Source organism: Corvus brachyrhynchos, unplaced genomic scaffold, assembly GCF_000691975.1.
Source record: "Corvus brachyrhynchos isolate BGI_N302 unplaced genomic scaffold, ASM69197v1 scaffold79, whole genome shotgun sequence".
In the NCBI taxonomy this organism is placed as follows: Eukaryota; Metazoa; Chordata; class Aves; order Passeriformes; family Corvidae; genus Corvus; species Corvus brachyrhynchos.
The window spans coordinates 246,796-270,340 of NW_008240023.1; the positions used below are offsets into that span (position 1 = coordinate 246,796).

Sequence of the window (23,545 nt, forward strand, 5' to 3'; positions counted from 1 at the left end):
AGAACTCCTCAGCATTGGGAGGCATGGATCCAAATGCTCCAGTTTTGTCTTTAAATCTGCATATTATGGAGGGGGAAAAAAACCCCAAACCAAACAACCAAGCCCAAGGCCCAGAGCCCCTTCCCAGGAGCCCCGAAATGGGCAGCAAGGCACAAAAAGGGAGCAGTGTAAAGGTCTTTCCCCTCAATTGATGCTGGCAGGTTCTCACCACGCGGTCCCGCCTTGCTCAAAGCCAGCAATGGCAGATTTGGAGCCTGGGCTTGGCAGGATATTGCAAAAGCTGGGATCAGAACTGCATCCCAGCTGGAGACTAAAATAACTACGAGATTACCTCCACGGGAGCGCAGCCAGCACGGATAATGCTCGGCCTGTTCCTCTCCCAGCTTGCCACAGCCTCGCCTGGCCTCCCTTCCATGTTTCTTCCAAGCCTCCTTCGCTGCAGGACCTTCAGTCCTGCTGAGGGGAAAGAGAAGGCTGAGCTTGCCCTGTCTCACACAGGGTGCTTGGCAGGGCCCCCATCCATGCCAGGCTGCCCAGTCCCTCTGCACCACCCATATCCCACCATGCTCCCAGGAGTGCTCCCTTCCTGCCTGCACTGGGAAAAGATCCCTGAGCCAGCTGCTGACAGGCACACGGACACCTTGGGAAAACAACTCCAAAACAAGCTGCAGGCAAGTACTTCAGGGCAGGCTCAAATCCATAAACCCCAGGGTCAAACCCATAAACCCTGCTGCTTGTTCAGGGGCAGGAGAGGAGAAGCAGAGGCTCCTGTCCCAAGGCAAAGGCACCCTGGGAAAATGAAGCTGATCTCTCTTTGGGATTAACTGAGCCACATGGGATCACTGCAATCCGGAGAGCACCTCAGCAGAGTCCAGCCCAATGTGTCTGTTGTGCTCCACAGGTTAGCTCAAATAACTCTCCCCACAGGAAAGCAACAGGATCTGAGCAACAGCCAGGATCTTCCAGGCTGCTTGGCACAGCACTGGCCTCACAGGTTGGGTGTCCCTTCTGTCCCCGAGATGGACATGCAGCTCAAGCCACCTCTGAGCTCCTCCACTGTGTGCAGAACTCACACTGCTTGTTTGTCTGATCCTTCGCTGCCAGGCTCTGCTCTCTGCAGAGTAATCCCAGCTATTGACTGTGCAGAGGGCCAAGGTGGAAATGGGTTTTCTTCTCCCCAGAGAGCTCCCTTCCCCATGTGTGGCCAGGCCACCATCAGCCTGGGCTGGGAATTTTAGTGCTGAAGATATTTCAAACTCAGGCCAAGGGGGTTTCTGGCATGAAACATCCTGAGAGGAGGCAGCAAGCTCAGAGGTGCAAACTGTTCTTGGGCAAGCTTGAAAAAGACATTTCCTCCTCTGGAGAGCCAGACCCACCAGAGATGGCTGCAACAGCTGTGGCTGGAACCCAGCATGAGTACAGAGCACTGTGCAAGGTAGGTGTGACACTTGGTCCACCTGCTCAGCTTGGAAATCCTCCTAGATGCATTTGAGGGTTTAGCAACCACTTGAGGGTTTAGCAGCCACAGCTGGCCAGGAAAAGGGGAATTAAGGACTGGGGAGGATGGCGAAATTCAAGGCAGAGATGGGACACCATGACACCAAACAGCCCTGGAACACATCTCTGCTCCACAGAAAGACATCTGGGAGCCATCAGCAATGTAATAACAATGGCACATCTGTGAGCAAGGGCAGGAGTCCTCACAGCTGCAAAGCAACAGCCCCCGTGTCAGGAGAAGGGTCAGGGACAGGGATACGTGGCTGGAGCCAGCAAACAGCATTCCAGGGACGAGGCACAGGTGACTCCAGCACCAGAGATACTGGGAAGGAATTGTTCCCTGGGAGGGTGGGCAGGCCCTGGCACAGAGTGCCCAGAGAAGCTGTGGCTGCCCCTGGATCCCTGCAAGTGTCCAAGGCCAGGTTGAACAGGGCTAGGAGCACCCTGGGATAGTGGAAGGTGTCCCTGCCCATGGCAGGGAGGGGGGAGCAGGATGAGCTTTAAGGTTCCAACCCAAACCATTCTGTGATTCTGAGATTTCACAATAGATTTGAGATTATTTTTTGTTTTATCAAACAATACAGAAAGTATTTATCAAACATTTATCAAACAATACAGAAAGTTTCAGCCCATCCATCTCAAACTTTCCTAGGTCCAGGTAAAATAATAATGATGAGGATGATGATAATAGCAACAACTCTATTATTCCAAAGTACCTCTTAGCTATGAGCAGGTCCTTCCTTCCAGGCTGATGGCTGATGTGCTCCATCACTCTTTAGATCTTCCCAGCCAGGCTTGGAAAGTCTTTGGACCTATCAGAAAGATACACAAATATATTTTTTGGGGCAGCTGACTGCTATCCTAAGTCCTTTATACTTGAAAGCCATGGGCACAGAAGGTTGTGTAGACGGCTGGCCACTCAGCTCGGCAGGGGGAGTTCCAATGCTGATGTTTTGAACTGCCCCCTATTAAGAGACTTTATGATTTGTCCAAATTGGCTTCTTAATAATTTAAAGCAAGGTGAAAGGTGTCTCAGCTGTTCTCCAGGAACACACTGGTTAACTCCACACCTGCTGTCCCGGGTACCCCCAGCCAGGCTGCAGCACCAATCTCCTGGTGGGCTTTCCCCTGCCCACAGCAGGAGCTCAGCACGGCTCTGGCACTGAGCAGCAGCCAGCACAGAGGACACAGGCTGGGTGTGAACAAACACCACCTCCCCACGTCCTCCTTCATCTCTATTTAATGCAGGAGCCATCACAGCGTGTTCTGCTCTACTGCCCATGGCTCCTGCCCCCATCTATAATGGATGGTGCACGTAGGTGGTGTGGGCAAACACCGGGCTGAGCTGCCACAGAAATATTTACCTTGCTCTCTGCTGCCCTGAGAGACATCTCAGCCTCCGTGATGCCAGCTGGGGACTGGTGCTTTCAGCCTCAGGGATGCAGCCAGTATCAGATGTCACCTCTCCCAGCTGGCTCAGGACAAGAACTCCTTTTTGCTGTGTCTCACAGGACCTTCTTCTGGCTGCCATTTGGGAAAACAGCAGGCAGGAAGGGAAAGGAGAAAGAGGCAAACAAATAAATGCCCTCCGCTCTCCTCCGTATGCGCACCTTACCCTGCTGCAAGGAGCTCCACAGCTCTTCCTGCCCTTTCCTGAGCTTAGAGCTACACAAGCACCCCCAAACCCAAGCACACCGTGGGATTCTCGGAGCTGTCCTGTGCAGGGCCAGGAGCTCAGTGATCCTTCCAACTCAGGATATTCTATGGTTCTGTATTTCTCCGCACCCTTTCCTCACACCTTCCTCGGCCTCATCCAGCTCCTGGGAATCAGTATGCCCCATGGGACTATGCTCCCTCCAGATGTGCAAACCAGAGCACAGCTGCCCAACTCCCCTTTTACACCACCGCAGCTCAGGGCAGGCTGCAGATGCTGGGATGATGAACAGAGCTTTCTCCCTTGCTGCAGCAGGAAGTCTTCCTCCAGCCCAGCTCCCTGGGCCAGCCCCATGTGCCAAAAATCAATGCCATGAGGCCCAGGGGAGGCCAGGCAGCAGCTGGCGTGAGGATGGGCATGAATTATGGATGTGCTGGCCTACTTTGGGAGCAGAGGGCACCTCCCTCCACAGAAACCATGGCTTGTGCCCCACAGACCTCACAGACACAATGCTGGACAAATCCACGCTGTGCTCACTGAGCACGGCGCCCTGGTGACACAGCCAGGAGGGCGCAGGCCTCCCGAGGTCACCAGGCTGCGGGGAAGCTCGTGGTGCTGTGGAGATGTGTGGCATGGAAGAGGAGGAGCCCATCAAGGCAGCTGCTCGTGGAACAGCTGCCCACACATCCAGGAGCTGGCACGAGGAGGAAGTCTGGCAGCGGGCAGGTTGTGCTCAGCGTCTGGGACCCAACGGAGCTTTGGAAGTCACCGACCTGCAGCCCCCAGGGATGCTCTGGTGCTGTCCCTCCATCACCCTTGTCACAGGTGGTGTTGCCCAGAGCCAGCTCCTCTGAAAGAACAGGGAGGAAAAAGCAGAGTAGGGTACAGAAGCTATTAAAGATCAAATGCTCCCAGCAGATCTCCATCAAAAGTGTTACAAAACCGCCTTGCTTTGCTAAGGAAAAGCAGGTGCTGGGTAGGGGTGGGAATGCTGAAAAACTCAGCATTCAGAAAAGACAAACCTGTGGTTTTTTCTAATTTCCAGGTTGAAAAATGACAGTGCAAGGGAAAAGAATCAGGTAATTTGTCCTAAAAGATGTTTTCTATTACACAGTAGAAACTATATATAGACACTTTATAAATACATATATTATATATCTCAATATATCTACATGTAACTTTGTATACATGTAATAGTTATTATTATATATTGTTATTATATAAAAATATTGTACATCTTTTTAATACACTCACCCTTCTCTGTCAAATTTCCCAGTTCCTTTCAAGCATCCATGGCAGGAGCTGGCAGATGGATTGTGTGCATCCCAAAGGCTCCACGTGCTCCTTAGGATCCCTTCCAACCCAGGTCACCAGTAGCAAGGCCTGGGCTCCAGCGCTGCAGCCAGCAAACCATGGCATGCTCCAGATTGGGAAGAGACACAGACACAACCAGCCAAGGGGACATCAGGGAGGAACTCCAAAACCATTTATTGAAACAAAACCAGTAGGAATTCACATGAATCCAAAGCTGGGCAAGCAGGAGGAAGGATGAGCTTTGTCAGGTTTCTTGAAGGGTCACTGTGTTTCTGATCTTTTAAACAACCTCTGCATCCCAGTCCACAGGATGCTGCTTTGGGATGGCAAGAGGTTGTTTTTCCCTCCACTGGACTGGCATAAAAATAAATCTGTCAGCTCATGTTATATACACACATATAGGGGATTTTTTCCTGTGGGAAAACATCACTCTCTCAGTACTTACTTACAATTAAGTAGCATTATACTTATTTTCTTTACTTACTGAAATTTCTGGTTTTTAACTGAAAACTTTGAGACTTGGAAGCTTGAAGGTACCTGAGAGGCCAGCACCCAGAGAAAACCAGCTTAGCAGCCAACCTGGGCATATCTTGTACAGTACAGCAAAGCCCAGGGTGCTTGCTACAGGAGCTCTAACCCAAACAGTGGGAACACCTGGGACACAGGGAAAGCTGGGGTGGGGAAGGACCAGAGCAACACGAGAACACAACACAGGGCTCATTTTCCTTATAAAACAGGCAAAATCTGTACAACGTGGCCACATACACAGGTGCCTGGCTGGGATGGCAGGAAATTTAAATACCAGAGGTAAAAACCTTTTCTGTCTCTTTCTTTTGGGCACATCAATCTTGCATCCGTGTTGGATTGTGCACATAAATGCAAAGCTTTGGTTGCACTCATGGGCTGACCTGCAACCACAGCTCAGCTTGCTCCAGTGCCCTGGGAAATGTGTCAGCCTGCCCTGCTGCTGTCCCTCCCCAGGCCAGGGACACCTCCACAGGAACAGCACACGGAGCAGAATGGTGGGAAGGTGAGAAAAGGGCCCAAACCCCCAGGCGAGCCAAAGCAACCACCATCAATAGCACCAGCAGGATGTGCACAGCAGTGGGGAAGGTTTGTTATCTGCAGCTTGAAGGGAGCTCCTTCCCCAGGGAACAGTCCTGCTTTGTCCATTCCAGACTCTTCTACAGACAGAAGTCTCCCCTGGAGGCGTGAGGGGGATCTGGCAGCACTTCTGCCCGGGGCTGAGGCTGGCAGGGCAGTGCCAGGCTTCCCCCCAGCACCGGGTGCTCTTGGGGCAATCCCCTGGGAGAGCTGGGCAAACCACAGCTGCTGTGGGGCTAGGGGGGGGGGAGAGAGAGAGAGAGAGAGAGAGAGAAGAGAGAGAACAGTGGTGAGGCATTTTGCAGGGGGCTATTAGGACTGGCTGGGCACATTCCCAGCACAGAGAACACTGAACCCCAGAGGGGAAAAAGGCCCTTACCCTGTGCCTGCCCTCCTGGCTCAGTGCAGAGGTGCGTGTTCCACAGGAATTCAGAGTGTCCAGAGGGCTGCTGATGCTCCCAAAGTGCCCTGCAGCTGAGCTGGGGAAAGGGTGCTGGGGCACAGAGGGAAAAGGGCTCAGCTGCTTTTCAGGAATAAGCTGGCAGGAAGAGGGAAAAAAATGGGGGTATGGAGCCACCTCTTCCCAGGAGTCCCCAGTGCCTGCAGCTCCCACGCCGCAGGATCCCTTCAGGATAAAGTGCTGTGGGGGCATGCTGGGCCTGGGGCCCCAACAGCCCTGCTGCTGGGACATCAAGTCATGGCTGAGGCCGTAAGAGCCAGGCTGAGCTGGAGACCCCAGGAGTGGGGAGACATAGTCCTGCCACGGGCTGGGGCGTGGAGGGGAGCCGGGGCCATGGCCACACACCCCGTTCACCAGCAAGTGACAGCGCTCTGACCGGCTGGGCAGTGCCACGCGGGCCTGGCGCTGGCTGGGCAGGGAGAAGGACTGGTGGGCATCCCCTTGGAGGGGCTGCACGGCTGGGAAGCCACCCTGCAGCTGCTGGGCCCCGGGCGGCCCCTGCAGGCAGGGGGTTCCCGGGGCTGAGCTGGGGGCCTTGTCCCATGGGGTGCTCGGCGCTGGCTGGAGGAAGCGGAGCAGAGCCTTCTCCCCAGCTGGTCTCCACTGGGAGCCACTGGACGGCTCTTCCTGCTCAGCCAGCTCCAGAAGCAGCCCTGGCACAGCACTGAGGGGCTGATCCCACAGCGGGACAGGGGGCTGGCCCGGGGCAGTGCAGGGCCGCCCTGCACGCTGTGCCAGGCAGTACCTCGAGTCCTTGTTCGTCGTGTGGCATGGGGCAGTGCCTCCCTGTGGGCTGGGGGACGTGCCTGGCAGGGGACAGACCTGCTGCCCTCCCTCGTGCTCCTTCACCAGAGGGCAGGGGATGTAGGAGAGAACCTGGTTGCTGACCAGGCTGTTGTTCAGGGATGGGTGGTCTGGGTCCATATTGACCATCACCATTTTCTCATCCAGCAGCAGGAGCTCCAGGTCCTCAGCGTTCAAGCCCAGGCCCTCCAGAGCAGTGAAAAGCTCGTTGTTGGAACAGCTCTCGTCACTCTTAATTGAGAGCGAGTCCAGAGTGGCCAAGAGAGGGTCTTCCTGCTGCAAATCCAGCAGCTTCTCTTTGAGGCTGTTCCCCCTGGAGGAAACTGGAGCAGTGCCCATACTCCAGGCATTCCTTCCTGCACCTGGCAAGGACACACTCCCGAGGTGGGAAGTGCTGCTGAGGGAAGGGCTGGGAGTGAGAGCCGGGTGGGAGGCGTACACTGCCTTGTCCTGCCGCATCACAGTGCCCAGCAGAGACCTGGGGTCAGCGCCGTTCTTCTGGGAGCGCCCTCCACGGCTGCAGGAGGGCTTCCTGCACTTGCCGGGTTTCCCTTTGCTCTGGAAAGGATCAGGGAAGCCCGGGAGAGGGTGGGCGCTTTGGTACAGGAGCGCCTCTCCCGTAGCAAAGGTAAAGGGAAGATGCATGGACCGTTTCCGAAGGTGCTCTCCTCCTTCTTCATCTCTGCAGGGCAGGAAGAAGACACCGTGGCTGACACGTGCACAAACCCACCCCACAAAGTGCTTCTGTGACAGGCAGTTGTGACCCCTCAAGCCACAGCCCCATTGCTACAGCCAGCATGCATTCACACACCAATACACACCCAGAGCACCCATCTGCAGCACAACCAGGCATCACCCCGTACTTGTGGGGTGGCCTTGCAGAGGGGGATGTGGCTGAACAGCACCAACCGCAGCATCCCACGGCTGCTCCTTTAAAAGGCACAAGCAGCAATGACAAATCCAACATCCTGCCCTGCTCAGGACATCCCAGAGGCACGGAAAAAGGCAGGCTGACCCCATCCCAGCCCGGCACGTACACGAGGGGTCTCTGCGTGACCACGATGTACTCGGGTTCGCCGTTCTTGTAGACGAGCCGCGCGTTGGCCTGCACCCACTTCCAGCGGTTCTCCTTGGTCAGCAGCCGGAACACCGTCAGGCCGCTCTCCCCCGTCCTCATCACTGCCGGGAGGAAGCGCGAGGGCTGTACCACGGCACACCGCCCTTCCCAGCTGGGAACGGCGGGAGCACGGCTGGCACGCACAGGGGACAGAACCCAACTGAACACCCCTCACTACGCTCCTCCCCGAGCTGCCCGCCGTGACAGCAGCCGCACAGCAAAGCATCCTGCGGGGAAAGAGCCGCTAGGCTTGACAGAGCTGTCCCAGTCCCAGCACACCCATCAGCACAAGTGACCAGGGAGGAGAGGAGACTCTTACTCCTGACGTGGTTCTCAGCACAGTACAGCGTGTCAGCAGCGTGGACAAACTGGTACCCGGTGCCACACATCCGCAGCTCCGCCTCGGTGTAGCCCAGGACAATCTTCCCCCTGTGAGAGACAGAGCACACCCAGTTCAGAGGCACGACCAGGGAGGGATGTCTGGAATGGAGCACTGGAAACTCTGCTGCTTACTTGGGATCACACGCCAAGGGCGTGAAGTCCAGCTTGTGCTTTGTCCTGAAGATCATGTTCTTGGTTTGGATCTGCAGGATGGACGGGGGCTGCAGGGGCGTGGAGATGGCGAACAGAGCGAGCTGGGGGGGCAGGGCAGAGCCATCTGCAGACCTTTTGTTCTGCCCATGAAGGAATTTCAGCCTGCCTTGAAGGTTTAAAGCCTGGGAAGAGAAGAAAAGCTCAGTGTCATGCAGAAAAGTGGATGGAGAGGGAAGAGAAGGAGGAGAGCTGCACAGAAAGCAAGATGTCTGTCTGCAGAGCTGGTGTAAATAAAATCATCAAATCACAGCATGGCTTGGATTTGGAATGGACCTTAAGGATCATCTTGTTCCAATCCCCCTGCCACGGGAGGGACACCTTCCACTGTCCCAGGTTGCTCCAAGCCCTGTCCAACCTGGCCTTGGACACTGCCAGGGATCCAGGGGCAGCCACAGCTGCTCTGGGCACCCTGTGCTCTCCAGTGCAGAGAGGAGGGGGGATGAACACCACCTACTTGATCTTAAGACATGCTTTTAACAGAAAAGCCAAGCAACACACGTGGAGGAAAAGCACTTTTGTTCCAGCTTCAGCATTTCTGAGAAGAGAGGAACAAAACCCACAGGGAGAGAGAGGCTGTAGGTACAGGCTGAACCCATGAAAAACAGGGAAAAAGTCTCCTTGCTGAGACAGGCAGGTGCTGCTCGTAGCAGAAGGAGCACTGGGTCTTTCCAGGCGGTTGTTCCAGTGGTGGCATGAACCCCTGTGGTGAGCCTACCCCTTTCCTGCTGTGGAGGGTCTGTACTCACCAGGAAGCCGGAGGAATTATCCAGGAGGCAGCGAAAGCGGCACACAAAGCTCCTCTCCAGGAAGGAGGAGTTCTCTGGGGGCAGTTGATCCGGCTTGTAGATGACAGCAGAAGAGCCAAGACTCTTCCCCACTGTGGAAGAGAGGCACTGAGAGAGGATCAAGCCAGGATTCACCCCAGTGAGGGTTGGAGGTCCCCAGCACTGGGCACTGCAGCAGCTTGCCCAGCACAGCCACAGAAACTGGGGAAAAGCCGCAACACTGGGATGAAGCCATGGCCTGAGCCACATGGGTGCAGGTGGTGACAGGGAGCTGGGCTGCCAGCAGCCCTGGAGAGCTGGCCAGCCTGCCCTTACCTTCTGGAGAAGGCTCACCCTCGGGAGCGCGTGGTGGGTCGAGGGCCCAGTGGAGGTTGCGCCTGAATTCCGGCTGGTCCTCAGTGTGGATCAGCTCGAAGATGCTCTGGTGCATGACCTCTGTCTAGAGGGGAAACACCGCCTGTGAGCTCTGCAGCCTGTCCCCAGTGCCAGCTCTCGTGTCCCACAGCCCCAGCTGGTTTTATCCTACCCAGTTTCCCTGGTGCTCAAATGGGTCCTGCCTAAGTGAGGTTGGAAACTTTCCCCCAGAACTGATGCTGGTGGAAGCAGACAGCACATCTGGCTCTAAGGCCCATGTTGGGCCTGCCCTGCTCCCCCCAATCCTAAAGAGCCAATGCAGTTTCCCTGAGACATCCCCATAACTCAAAATCCTAGTTCTGACTTAAGAGATGAGATGAAAACACTGATTTGGGAACAAAACAGCAGCAAGGCCACTCCATCCCTACACTATTCCCAAAAGAACAATGCCCTGGGACCTACACCCTGCGCCCAGGTGGACAGTTCTCACCTACCCCAGGTGCTGGGGACAGCCAGCTGTGTGTGGGTGACACCAAACCACAGCAGCTGAAGGACTGCAGGCAAGTCCCACTTCCCTGCCAATCTGATCTAGTGCCTTCCAGGTTACCTGGGTGCCCAAGGCAAGCAGGGCAAGGAACCCCAGACATCTCACCACAGCCATGAACCCCATGAAGGCACATCAGTGTGGCTCCTGGGAAGTATCCATGGGCTGATGAAGCCCGTTGTCACCCACCAGTGACCATGTTTGGCATCTGGGGTCCAAATTCCCAAGGCCAAGGAAAAGCCCCAGACAGCCCCCTGAGGCCCTGTGATCCCTGCAGGGCCTCCTCCCTGCAGGCAATGTGGGGCTATTCTCCACCAGCAAGGAAAAATCGACTCCCCGCAGCAACTCAGAGTCGCACCGACCTGATGAAATCCCAGATAGTCCTGGATTGTATGCGAGGAGTAAAATATCAGCCCTTCTGCTGTCACCACCAGCACGAAGCCATTGAGTGCCTGTGGGAGAGAGGACATCAGCAGGTGCAGGCCACGCTCACATCACTTTTCCAGCAGGACACTGGTCACCCAAAGCCTGGCTGGCCCAGCTAGCAGGCAGCCGAGCCACCACAGATGGACTCTCTGAGGTCATGCAGCTCTTCCATACAGCTGCCCGAGGCTATCCTAATCCAGACTGATGGAAAACTGTGCTTCCATCCTGGGAGCATTCACTCAGACTCCGCTTTGGACATGTGTCCTCATCCTGTGCAGGGAGCAGACAAAAACCTCCAAACTGCTTGCAGGATGAAAGTGGACATCATCAGGAGCCGGTCCATTCTGGTGGAAATGAGCCTTGAGGGCCTTGGCAGCCATGTGTGGCCACCCCAGGTGCCAGAGGAGTGGCCTGGAGAAGGACCACAGTGTGCCTGGACTGTCCATGGGCAAGGAGCAAGGCCAAGGAAGGTGCTGTCTCTGCCGCCCGCTCCCTCCTCAAGGTGGCCAGTGTTGAAAGGGCCTTAACCAGTGGAAATGGAAAGGCCAAAAGCTGAAGCATAAGGGTTTGGATTTGAAATCCCAGCAAAAACCATCTGATTTCCAACAAGCCAATTTCCTCCAAAGCAGCAGGGAATTCAGGCTGAGGCTGGTGCCTGAACTTGGAGGGAAACCACAGAATCTGTGGGTGACCCCAGAGTACATGCTGCTTTCAGCCAATACATAACAGAATGATTTAGGCTGGAGAATCCCTCTAAGTTCACCACCTCTGAGATCACTTCCTCCAGAGCCCTCCCTGGCTCATGCACACCCCACACCCCCCAGGGCTGAATGCTGTGCTCTGCTTTTACAAAACAAACACCCAAAGCTGCTTTGCCCACACGGGTTGGAAGCCCCAAGGCCTCCCCACAGAGAAGAGCAAATGCAGCCATCAATCTGAAGTTTTCATTGCATTTTTAATGTTACACACTTCCACATCTCACAGGCCCTTCCACCCACTTCTCAAGCTCCAGGACTGCAAAGTCAATATTCAAGGGAGCACCAGGCTTCCTGGCAGGAATGGGCTGAGCTGATCAGAGCTTCTGTCTTCCTCAAGAGGCTCATTCCTACCAGTTGAATACATTGGGAAGTAATTTGGGTGTTTTCCCTGAGCTAAAAGCCCCAAGCTGGCAGGACAGGATACAGGAGAAGGGACCAGGGTGCTGGCTGACAGTGTCCTTTACACCTGGAGAAGACTAGAAGGGGCAGAGGAGCTTCCCTACCAGTCTGGGAACGCAGCTGCTTTCCAGGAGCCCTGGCTTTCCATCCCTGCTCGCTGGCAGCAGGCAGGAGCTGACAGGCAGCAGAACACTGCTAACATAGGCACTGGCAGGGTCCAGGCAAGCATCCTCAAGTGCTGCAGGCACAGCACCAACCCTTGCAAGCCTCTGTGGCACAGAGCCCAGGGCTTTGGAGACCTTGCCACCCCACTGCCAGGGCTGAGAGCAGGCCCACAGCAGTGTTCCCTGAGCCCAGCTGGCAGACATCACTCTGGCTCAGCTTCCCAGCTCTGAAAATCCTGAGAGTCACCCAGCAGACACCTTCAAGCCCATGGCGCTGCCTAAGAGCAAAGGCAGTGAAAGCCCATGAAAATCATTGGTTTACCCTCCCAGAAGCTGAAGAGCTTTCACTGCCCTGACACCACCACATGGCCACACCTCCCTAAGGGCAGCAGATCCCCATGGGGATACCCTGGCAGCAGGACCCCTCTGGAAGGCAAGGCTCCTGCAGTGTGGGCCCTAGGGCTTTTCAGAGCCCAAACCATCCTGTACCACACCAACCTGGCAGGGAAGCCACAGTAGCCAGCCCTGGCCTGCTTCCCCCACTTCATAATGTACAGACACCAGCACTAATTAGGGCCTGGCGTGCAGTCTCAGCCAAGTCCAGCTATTGTTGCTGCCAACTCCCGCTTCATTGTCCAGGTCAGAGTTTCTCCCCCCTTCCCTTCCCTTTATTCCAGGCACAAACGCTCTCTCTATTTACTGGGCTTGATCTCAGTGTGTGGGAATCCGCTGCAGAGGTTAATTAGTGCTGCCAAATGCACTTTAACCCTTTGAGCAGCTTCAGGAGGAGGAGAGGGGAAGAATCAGAGTGGACCAAGAGACAAAGGAAGCTCGGCCATCAGAGGTGACAGACCAGGTGGAAGTATGTTTATAAGTATGTGGGAATGTTTCCTTGGGGGCACGGAGGCAGATTCTGAGCTCCAGCCACATCCAGGGTCACAGAGATGAGATGAGCCCTGAGAGAGCTGAACCAGCTTTTAAGACCCACTTTGGTACCTCTAAAAGGATGGTACCCAACTATGGGAGGGGCTGACAAGCAGGACATCAACCCCCAGCAAGCCCTGCTGAGCAGTTTTGTTATATCCTGAGGGAAACCCCCATTTGTTTGGTTATTAACTGGGCTGGCTTTGGCACTTCTCTCACCAGACACAGAACTCCTCAGCCCTCAGGCAGGACAGTAATTACACTTCATGCTGAGTGAGCATTTGGACAGGAGCTGGGGCTGCCCAGCACGCTCAGCCTGTGCTGGAGGATGGCCAGGCAGGCAGGGGATGGTGCCACAGCCCGTGCCCGGGTGCCAGGCAGGGACAGCAGACCTGCGTCCTTGCAGGACCTCATGTTGCCAGAGCCTTACCACTTCCCATTCACTGTGCACAGTTTGGGGACAGAAGGTGACCTCCTGGCATCTCTGAATAAACCATGGCAGCTGCAGCACCACCAGCCCTGTCTCCAGCATGGCCAAAGGAGCCCACTTGGGAAAATCAGAGCTCCTGGGATACACCCACCTACCCTGTGTTTAAGGGAGAAGCACATGGTTCCTCAGCACCTGTGTGCTCAGTGTCACACATTGCCTCCTCAAAATCAGGGAAGACTTCCAGGATGTTTTCTTCCCTGTTTTCACCAGTGTTTGGACAATGTCCTTGAGCGAGGACCAGAGTGCCCATGTTGAGAACTGTGCTCAAACACCTTGCTCAGTTTGGTTCCCACATTACACCTCTGATACACTCACACATGAGAGTGCAGAAGCAGAAGAGATCAATCTCCACGCTCAGAAATGCAGCAAGATGTTCCCTACATACGGACTATATACAGATAGTTTTTTCCAGGAATAATGGGAAAAGTAGGGGATGGACTATATACAGATAGCAGTTTTTTCCAGGAATAATGGGAAAAGTAGGGGAGAAGCAACACAGTTTCTGCCCCAGGGACCTTTGGAGGTCTTAAACCTCTGCCCAGTGAGAAGCACAGCGAGCTACGCCACATGAAATCACAGATCACCTGCTATCAGCAACACAACAGCCTGGTTCTGGGGTAAAACTGAAAGGAGCTGGAAGGGGGACAAGAGGAACATCCTTCGAAGGCATTTGTGAGGAGCACTAACCTGTAGGAGCAGCTCACCCTCAGGCACCGCTGCCGAGCCCGGAGCTGGTCCGGGGGCACAGTCTCCGTCCCTCTGGGCCTCTTTGGCACTAGGATTCTTCAGGGCAACTGCACCAAAGAAAGGGAGGGGATATCAGTGCTGCAGGAACACACTGCCACAGCAGCTGGAATGCTGCAGAGCTGGACAATGCAGGGAAGCCACCACGCAGCGACAGCCCTTTGCTTTGCCCCTCACAAGAGTCGATTTTAACAGGGTGTTTCCCCACCCCTCAACTGCTTTGGTCTGGAGTTTTGTTTTTTTCCCCCCACTCCTTCTGCCCCACTTTTAACAACCTACAGGTAAAAAGCAGTTAGAGCCAGGGATCCTTAAAGCAGGTAGGCATCAGAATCACAGGATTATGGAACTGTTAAAGATGGGAAAAAATGCCAGGATTGAGCCCAACTATTCCCCCAGCACTGCCAAGCCCACCATGAGCCCATGTCCCCAAGTGCCACATCCACAGGTCTTCTGAACACCTCCTGGGACAGTGAATCCACCACTGCCCTGGGCAGCCTGGTCCAATGCCTGACTTCTTTTGAGAAGAAATTTTTCCTAATACCCAAACTAAACCCACCCTGGGACAACTTGAGGCCATTTCCTCTTGTCCTGTCCCTCGATCCCTAGAAGCAGAGCCCAGCTCCCTCCTGTCAGGGAGTTGTGCAGAGCCAGAAGGTCCCCCCCGAGCCTCCTTTTCTCCAGGATGAGCCCCCCCAGCTGTTCCTCATCAGATTTGTGCTCCAGACCTTTCCCCAGCTCTGTTCCCTTCCCTGGACACACTCCAGCCCCTCAATGTCTTTGTTGTTATGAGGGGCCAAAACTGAACACAGCATTCAAGGTGCAGCCTCAGCAATGCCCAGCACAGGGGACAGTCACTGCCCTGGCCTTGTGGCCACATCACGGCCTTCCTGACCACCTGGGCACATGCTGGCCAACAGCAGCAGGACTCTGCCCTACACAGGAGGCACTGCAGCAAATCCCACTCTTCCAGGATCAGGAACATGCCATTTTGAAGGATACAGCTCAGCCAGTGATGTCTCGTTACAGTTCAGCAACACAGTGGGTTTACTCAACCAAATTAAGGCAAGCCACAGCTCACAGTGGGAGAAAAACAACACAGAAAACACATGGATCCAGACACAGGCACCCGAGATCTGCCAGCGGTCGATGCACAACCCACATGCACGAGGGAATCTGTCACTCAGCTGAACTGAAGGATGCGCCCGTAAATTTTGCTCGGTATTCCCCAAGAGAATAAATCCTGGGGATGTTTTGGTGTGGCTAAGAATTAAAGGGTAAGATGACAACACACCTCTGCATGACATGCATTTCCCATGCAGGAAAGCTGGGAAGCCTCCTGCCAGCACCACGAGGACCAAGGACAGCATTTGGCCTCTGGTGAACCAGCTGCTCCCACCGGGACCCAGGGGGAAAGGTGTGAGGCACCAGTGCACCAGCATGCCAGTGCACAGAGGGAGCAAAAGCTCTCTTGGATCTGCCTTTCCCAGCTCCTGGGCTGCATGTGCTGCAGGGCTGCCAGGCTCAGAGGTGATGGCAGCATCGAGTGGACCCTGGAAGCAACTGGACAGCGAGTCAGAAGGCAACAGCCACCAGCACACAAACAAAACCAGGCTCTGTAACAGGCTCTGCTCTGCCAAAGCAGCTGCTGAAACTCAGCTCCTCCATCCACATGGAGCCGGTCCTGAAGGATCTCAGATGCTGCAAAACATGGATGTTCCAGAGCCAGGGTTTGGGGACAAAGTTCTTCCACCAGGCACAGGACACAAACTCTGTAACCAAAAGCAAAGCATGTCCTGGTTCTAATACTTAGAGAAAACACCTGATGCAGCAGCAATGCCGCTGCTTCTGGGAGCTCTGGGGAATTCCCTGAGCTCAGCCTGACCAGACAATTTCAGGAGCTGTTTGGCCAGGGATGGGCTGACATCAGGCCTGAGGTTACAGCACGTGTTTGTACAACTGTGGGTCAGGCCCAAGCGAGCTGGGGTGGACATGCACAGGCTGCTGTGGCCTCACTCTTCCCCACCCCAAGGGACCACCCAGGGTCACCTGTCCAGGTTGGAGCCTGCACAAAACCTCGGAGATGGACAGGCCATCAGGCAGAGCAGCAGGAGAGCAGCCAGAGCACCCAGGCAGGGCCCTGTGGGGTGGATGGAGCAGGTTTGTGCCAGCGCTCTCCCAGCAACTCGCTTTTCCGATTGCTGGGAGCAAAATGTGGGAGCTATGAATTATTAAAGGTCTCCAGTCCTACTCCGTGAGCTCCCAGCCCGCTGTGCTGGAGGTGAGAGATAAAAATAAACCTGGCTGACAGGAGAGCAGCTAAAGGTGCTGCCCTCTGCTCAGGGCTCTGGTTTAATGGTTTGATATCGCCCCTGCAAAAGGAAATCTTGATCCCAACTGCTGCCTAAAAATAGGCTTTGCTATCAGCATCAGGGCCAGAATGGACATGTTAACAGCAGAGGACAGCCCGCTGTCCTCGGTGGGGATGCCTGCCACCAAACAGGATCCAACCACCAGGGTGTGAGGGATAAATCAGAATTCCCAGGGAGGTTTCCCCATGAACTTTGCCAAACAGCACCTTTTCCACACCAGTCACCCAAGGATCCCCAAAGATGATGGGCTCTTGGCTGCGGCCACGCCAGGCTGGCATCCTGCCCGGTGTCCCCCGGCTTTGTGTGTCCATAAATAGCCCCGTGCAGCCCCTGGGGTCAGCAATTCAGCAGAACTGTCACAGCACATCAGGCTGACGGAGCAGAACGAGCCAGGGAACCGCCACATCCTCCCTCCTGCGTGCATCCCACATCCCGGCACCAGGAAAGGTGGGACGCACTTCCAGCACAGCACTCGCCTTCACCTAGGGCAGCAGGACCACGTGCAGCCTTTGCAAAAGTGGGGACGGGCACTTGCAGGAAAAAAAGAGGGGAAGTAAAGGAGAGAAGTGGCTTTTCCTGGGCTCCCTCCCTCTGGCCACCAGCATCACCCTTGCTGCTGGAGGGAAAAAGGTGAGGAGACAGAAGCTGGTCACCTGAGAGCAGCAAGGCCTGCACAGCTTTCCTGCTATTCCTTCCAAGAAACAGCTCCTGCCAGGCCCTGCAGGCTATTTGGCCACAAAAAGCCTTTTAGCTGAAAGGAAGAAAATCCCTCCCATCTCTGGGAACAAGCTCCCTGCCCCGTGGTCACCCTCACACTCGGTGCTCACCAGCTCTCTGCTGCCTGACCCTGTGGTGTCACCAGGAGGGGCCACCAGGGGTGGGTTTCCTCCCTCCCTCTCCAGGTGCTTCCCCTGGCACCCAGCCTGGGAAGCTGCTCCACGTGGTGCTGCAGGGACACCTCACTGCCTACCAGGTTTGCTGGTGAACTCCTGAACCTGCTTTGCAGACCTGGGAAATCTCTGCACCACCAAGCAGGAATTAACATTTTTGAGGGGATATCTCCCACCCCCTTCCCTCTACAAAGCAAAAACTCCCAGTGGGAGCGGAGTTTCACATCAGCCACTGACTGTGAAGCAGGAAAATGAAACAACTCAATCCCAAACCTGCTCCAGGCATTGATGCAGGAGAAGGAAGCCAAACTGCATCTTGACTCTTCAAGAGCTGCAGGAGAGGGCTGGGCCGTCTGCACGGCCACAGTCAGTCTGAGCAGGTCATAGGGAGAGAAGGATTTTGGTAATGGTGCTCCCTGCAAGCCTTCTGCCAAACACCCCAGCATGTACCAGCCCCTCTGGGGGAAGGATTGATTGATTTCTTAATAAAACTGCCTTTTATCCACCTCTCTCTTTCTGTCATGTGTGCCAATCCCCTGAAGAGCTGGTCTTACCGCACAGTAAAGTCTCTACTCCCACGAGTGGATCTCCAGATCTCCCTTTCCCATCCACTTCTCCAGCTTTCTTGTGCTCACAGGAAGAGGAACCTGTAGCTCTGCTGCTCGGTACACATCCCCCACATCAAATAACCCCTAAAAATTGTTTTTTTCCTGCGTTTTACTGCTAGTAAGAGAAAATACTGGAAATTTAGAGAATGCCATGGAAATGGTGAGGGCAGTGGGCACAGATATGCTGATGCCAGGCCACAGAGCCGTCTTCTTCCTGCCTTGCTGAACCATCAGTTGGGTTCTTGTCAGTGCTGTTCAAAGCCCATTTTCCAGCCACTGGGAAATGCTTCCTGACTTCCCATTTGTTAATTCATAATGGATACTGCGGTTTTACTTAACTTCATACCTGCCGCAGCTCCCTGTTGGCAAAAATTTCATTAAACAGATGAATTATTTATCCCTGCCTGAATGGTGTGGACCCCCACTTTCCAAGAACACTCGTGGTTAATAATGGATGGCCTCTTAAAAGATCTCATTGCGCTTTCAGAAGCGAGGAGGCCTTGCCTACGTGTAGCTTTTGGTTGTGTCACTCGGGTCTCAAAGGGAGAAGCACGTGCAGGGGTTTAAACAAGGACAAAGATGACAAGGACCTGCCAGATTTTCCTTCCTCCTGCAGCATCAGGAGCTGTTGGAACCCTCCCTCTCCCACTGCTCCTCCCTCGGGAGCTTTAATGTCAGTCACAGAATGGTTTGGGTTGGAAGGGGCCTTAAACACCACCTGGTTCCACTCCCCTACTCTGGACAGGGACACCTTCCTCTAGACCAGGAAGGATCATCCCAGCCAGCCCAAAACCTCAGCCTGGAGTTTCTTCCCAGCTCTGCTCCCCTGCCTGCCTTTGCAGGAGCCTTGGGACAGCCCAGGTGCTCGTGGGCAGCAGAGCAGGCAGCCCCCAGGAAGCTCCCACAGCTTCCTACCAGCTGCTTTCCTGGGAGTCGGGGAAAAACACTGGGCAAGGCAAGCAGGCAGCAGGAAAACTGCCCACCTAAGGGAAGTCACAAGACTTCTCCAGCTCTATTTGCTCCTCCGAGCTCAGCTCATTACCTAGGCAATTAAGAGAGCACAGTGATCACAGGACAAGGCTTTGTTTTTCTTAAGCCAGCCCTTAGGCTTCCCCGCTGCTGCAGCTCTCTGCAGCTCTCGACAAACAGCTCCAGAGGAGGGAGGGCAGGCAGGGAAGGGATGAGCAGCGTTAGTCCCACACACCCCACCCCAAGCAGAGGTTTCAGGGGCACAGTTACGTAGTCCGTAATAACTATATAATTAAAAGCACTTTTCCAGCCTGACCTGACTGCAGCTCGGGCACTTTTTGGGCCATCACAGCTCCAGCAATAACAATCTGGATTCATATCACAGTTCAAAGGGCGAGGCTCAGCCCCGAGGCTCCACATCGATCCTACAGCAGCCACCAACGACTTTAAGAGGACTCTGGGAAAATACCCAAGCCCCCAACATCCACAGGAGCGTTATCTTTTAAAGATACACGGGAGAGAAAAACTGCTTAAGTTTTGCATACACAGCCTTAACCTTCCATATAAAATAGCCCCACGCAGAGCTCAAACCCACACAGAGCCCAAAACAACTCTCTGATCCACAATTGCAGACTGTGCAGCCAACGAGCTCTCTGGAGCCAAAAGTTTCTACAGCCACAACACATGCCAGGGTGTTTCCCCCCTCTCCTCTCAGCCAGAGATGCACCTGAGCTGCCCAGAGGCTGCTGGCAAGCCCGGACATCCAGGCAGGATGCGTCTTCATTTCCAAGGATTCCCACTTCAAGGCAGGGTTAGCCCACTGCTGTGGGGTTCAAACACACAGTTCCTGGCACCACGGACCGACCTTTTCCTACAGCTCATAAACCCTAGGCTTGATTCAGAGCATCAAGAGAACTCCCACAGGTCAATCACTGTCACAGGTCTGTGACAGTCACAGGGCGCTCTGGGGACACCCAGCTGGCCCCCAGGGGCAAGTGAGCGCCCAGCAGCGGCTCCTCTCACACACCAGAGGGGCCAGGCCTGCTGCAGGATGGGAAGCACAGCGTGGATGACCTTCCCAGCACGCTGCAGGAACAAACTGCGAGGGACACTTGTGCAAAGTGAGCCCTTGGTCATTGTGACATCTGCCAATTGACCTCCCACCAGGAGTTTAAATGGCCCAAGCTACACAGATGGTACCCGACAGCCACATGACAAGGTGCCTTTGGGGCATCTTCCTTTTTTGATAAGAAATCCTCACACAGAGCAAGACAGCAAACCCTCCCGTGGAGCATCTTTCCTTCTCTCTCCCTTTCCAGAAGGTGAGGGAGGCAGCAGAGACAGGGACCCCTCCTCCCCAGCCAGCAGTCAGCTGGGCCCTGGCTCCAAGGGGGGGAACATGGAGGGATTAGAGGGGAGCAGCCCGGCCAGGCACCACGGGATAAGCTGCTGGCACTCAGATGGGGTGACCTGTCGTGCACACCCCGGGGTGGTGGCACAGCCAGGGAGGTGCCCTGCAGCACAGTGCCACCTCCACCGAACCCCATGTGCTGAGAGAGCCTCCAGCAGAGCAGGGAGGAAGGTTAGAGTGGTGAATGAGAATTAAAAACACTTGTTCACCAAGGGGGAAAAGAAATAAGGCATTTGGGAGGACTGTCGTAGGAGAAGAGACCTGGATGGGAAAGGAGGAGGTACAAGCCTTTAAATCAACTGGCACTGATATTTGGATAGGACCCTCAGCTTGGAAGCCAGCCTCAGCTCCTTTTGGTCCTCCTGGCCCAGGTGCTGGCTTCTGGTAAGTGCCACTTCTCCAGCAGGATGGACCTTACGAGTCCAGCTCCCTGGCAGGACACCTCTCCCAGTGTCTCCATCCCTGCCGTGATCCTGCTCCCCCTCCTAAGCTCACCTCTTTCATGGTAAGGAAGCACTGGTGTGAATTTGGGATTGTAAAGTCGGGCAGTGGCTGAAGGGAAAGGCACCCAGGAATCTCACAGAGGACAGCGGTGCTGCTCCACCACAAAGGGAGCCTCTTCCACCCCGCCACGGATCACGAGGAGAGCTTGGCTAAGATCCCTCCTCCTCCAGAGCTGCTGAACACACGCGGCAAGCGCCCGGCACAGAGCTGCCTCCTGCTTTGGTACACCGGAGAGATCTGAGGGGAAAAAACTGAGTGCAATCAGTAGACGAACACACACAGGATGCTCTCGTCCCTTGCTCCTCCAAAGAGCTGCAGAAAGCCACCACCCGGCACCGGGCTGGCAGCAGAGCCACAGCAGAGTCACCAGCCCAGCACATCAGCCTGAGGAAGGGCTTATTTGGGTAAACAACCCTGCCTAGCAAAGACGGCACTTGATGATCTCTAAACCACTCCAAAGACTAAACAACAGAACACCGAGCAGCCTGACAGCCTCTGATTCCTGCCAGCGAACTGCAGGCCTTTAGCTGTGCCCGCAGGCAGGCAGAGAGGCAGCAGGGACAGCTTCACTTCGGGCTATATAAAGTATGAGAATCCTCATGTCCCAAGGAAAAACGTACCTTTATAAAAATCAAAGACCTTTAAGACCGTACAAACTTCCCCACACATCAGCTATGTGCAAACCGAGATGCTGAAATAACATTAAAGTCCATTAATAATTAATAAATCAGTAATTATTTATTCATTGCGGCTGGGGACAGCCGGCATAACCCTGCTGGGTGAATTGCTGCCAGCGATCATGGGCAACACCTGAGACCTGCTCCAGCTGTTTCTCCTCACAATCCATGGCAGCACATCCCAGATTTTGTCCTTGCTTTCCCTCGATCTTCTTTCAGGGAGTGCTCAAGCAGGGACGACAGATAGATAAATAAATAAATACACTTAAAATCAATTGTTTTGTTGTTGACCTTGCCCAGAGCTCCACTTAAGGATTCCTTTTCAGTTGTTATTTTGTTTTAAAGCACCAGGAACGACTCAGCTCAGTCTGCAATCGCTATCTGCATCTGAAAGGAGGAAGCTTTCCTCCTTGCCTGCCACACCTGCCTCAAAGCCGAGAGAGGGGGGGCCCATCCATCCCACAGCCTCCGACGGACAGAAATCGGTGCCTTGGAATTAAACCAGATGGAATGAGGCGGGGGGGGGGAAAAGAAAAAAAAAAAAAAAGGAAAAACGAGGCAATCTCAGAACAGTAAATTTCCTGGTGCTGCAAGGCAAGCAACTCTCCCAGGCCATTCCTTTCCCAGCTCACCCACTTGCCAATCCTTTAAGCGGGGTTAAAAGAGAGTGGAAAAGGGGAAAAAAAGAAAAAGGAAGCATTTTAATGTATTCAATGAGAAATCGCGGTGTTTCTGTGACCTGAAAACGCAGCAGTTTCGAGCCACTGCTACTCCACCAGGCAAATCCAGGGATGCCTCGATGCCCTCCTGAGGGCTCCTCTTAATTACTACCACAGCGCAGAGGAACGGTTCCCAAAAATAAAAGGTTGCTGAGTAACCTGCAAGCACATCACAGGGAATTACTGCTCACTGCCAGCACACCGAGCCTGCCGTAACAGAGCAGGAAAAGTCCCTTCTGTGGGGAAGCTTCCCAACCGGGCAGCACAGGGCTCTGCCTCACCCTCCCGCAGAAACCGGGATTCCCTTCTTCAGCGGAGCCCACGAACAAAACCAACTTCACCACTCCAGATCCCTCCGAGCCTGGCAGCTGGAGACGGCACAGCGAGGAAATGTGGGTTAGAAAGGAGGGAAAAAGTAATTCCAGAGGAAAGGAACCAAAATTCTGAAGGGTACGGGACTAAATTCTGGGGAGGGGGTAAAGAACAAAATATTCGGGGGGAGGGGGAAACAAGATTCCAGGGGGGTAAAGACAGGAAAGACACAAAAGCCGAGGAGGTAAAAACCCACCAAAAGTTGAGGGGGGAAAAAAAAAATTCGGGTGGGGGAGAGCCCCAAAATTCGAGGGGCAGGGAGGGGGAAGAAGCCAAAATTCGAGAAGGGGAAAAAAACCCCACCACAACAGCAAAATTGGAGGGGGAGAGGGAAATCTCACAAAATGCGAGGTGGAAGGAGGGAATCAATTTCGGGGGGGAGGGGGAAGCCCCCAAACAATCGACGCTGTTGGAGTCACAAACATTCAAGAATGGAAAACCCTCGAAAGTCAAGTAGGGGAAAACCTATCAAAATTCGAGGAAGGAAATCCAAAATGTGAGAGGGGAAAATCCCACAAAATTCGAGGAGGGAAAGATACAAAACTCCTGAAACTTGGGGAGGAAGCCCCAAAAATTCTAGGGGGGGAAAACCAGCACGATTCTGGGAGGAAAAGAAAACAAACTTTTGGTGGGGGAAACCCCATAAAACTAAAACATTTTAAGTAGAAAATGCTCTGTGGAGGAAAACAAACACACGAAGTGTTTTGGAGAGAGAGGGGACAGGAACCGCGGTTAGGGAGCAGGGGGACACCACACAATCCCGGCAGGAATGGCGAGGAGGGGGAAGCGGTGGAAAGGCGCCCATCCCTTACCTCCGAAGAAGCTCCTGGCGCGCAGGAAGCCGGCGCTGAGGCGAAGCACCGAGAGCTTGTCCAGCCCGGCCACCACGTCGGG

General features: G+C 54.4%; 1 protein-coding gene across 1 annotated transcript; it reads right to left on the minus strand.

The window, feature by feature from the left end:
• Positions 1-4,615: 4,615 nt before the first annotated feature.
• LOC103621859 (aryl hydrocarbon receptor) lies at positions 4,616-23,545 on the minus strand (the record flags this gene model as incomplete). Its single annotated transcript, XM_017743358.1, has 10 exons — positions 4,616-5,805; positions 5,949-7,515; positions 7,871-8,012; positions 8,270-8,379; positions 8,464-8,666; positions 9,291-9,421; positions 9,645-9,768; positions 10,590-10,679; positions 14,076-14,182; positions 23,464-23,545. Coding segments are annotated over 10 exons (2,712 nt in total), but the record flags the coding sequence as incomplete, so codon positions are not given.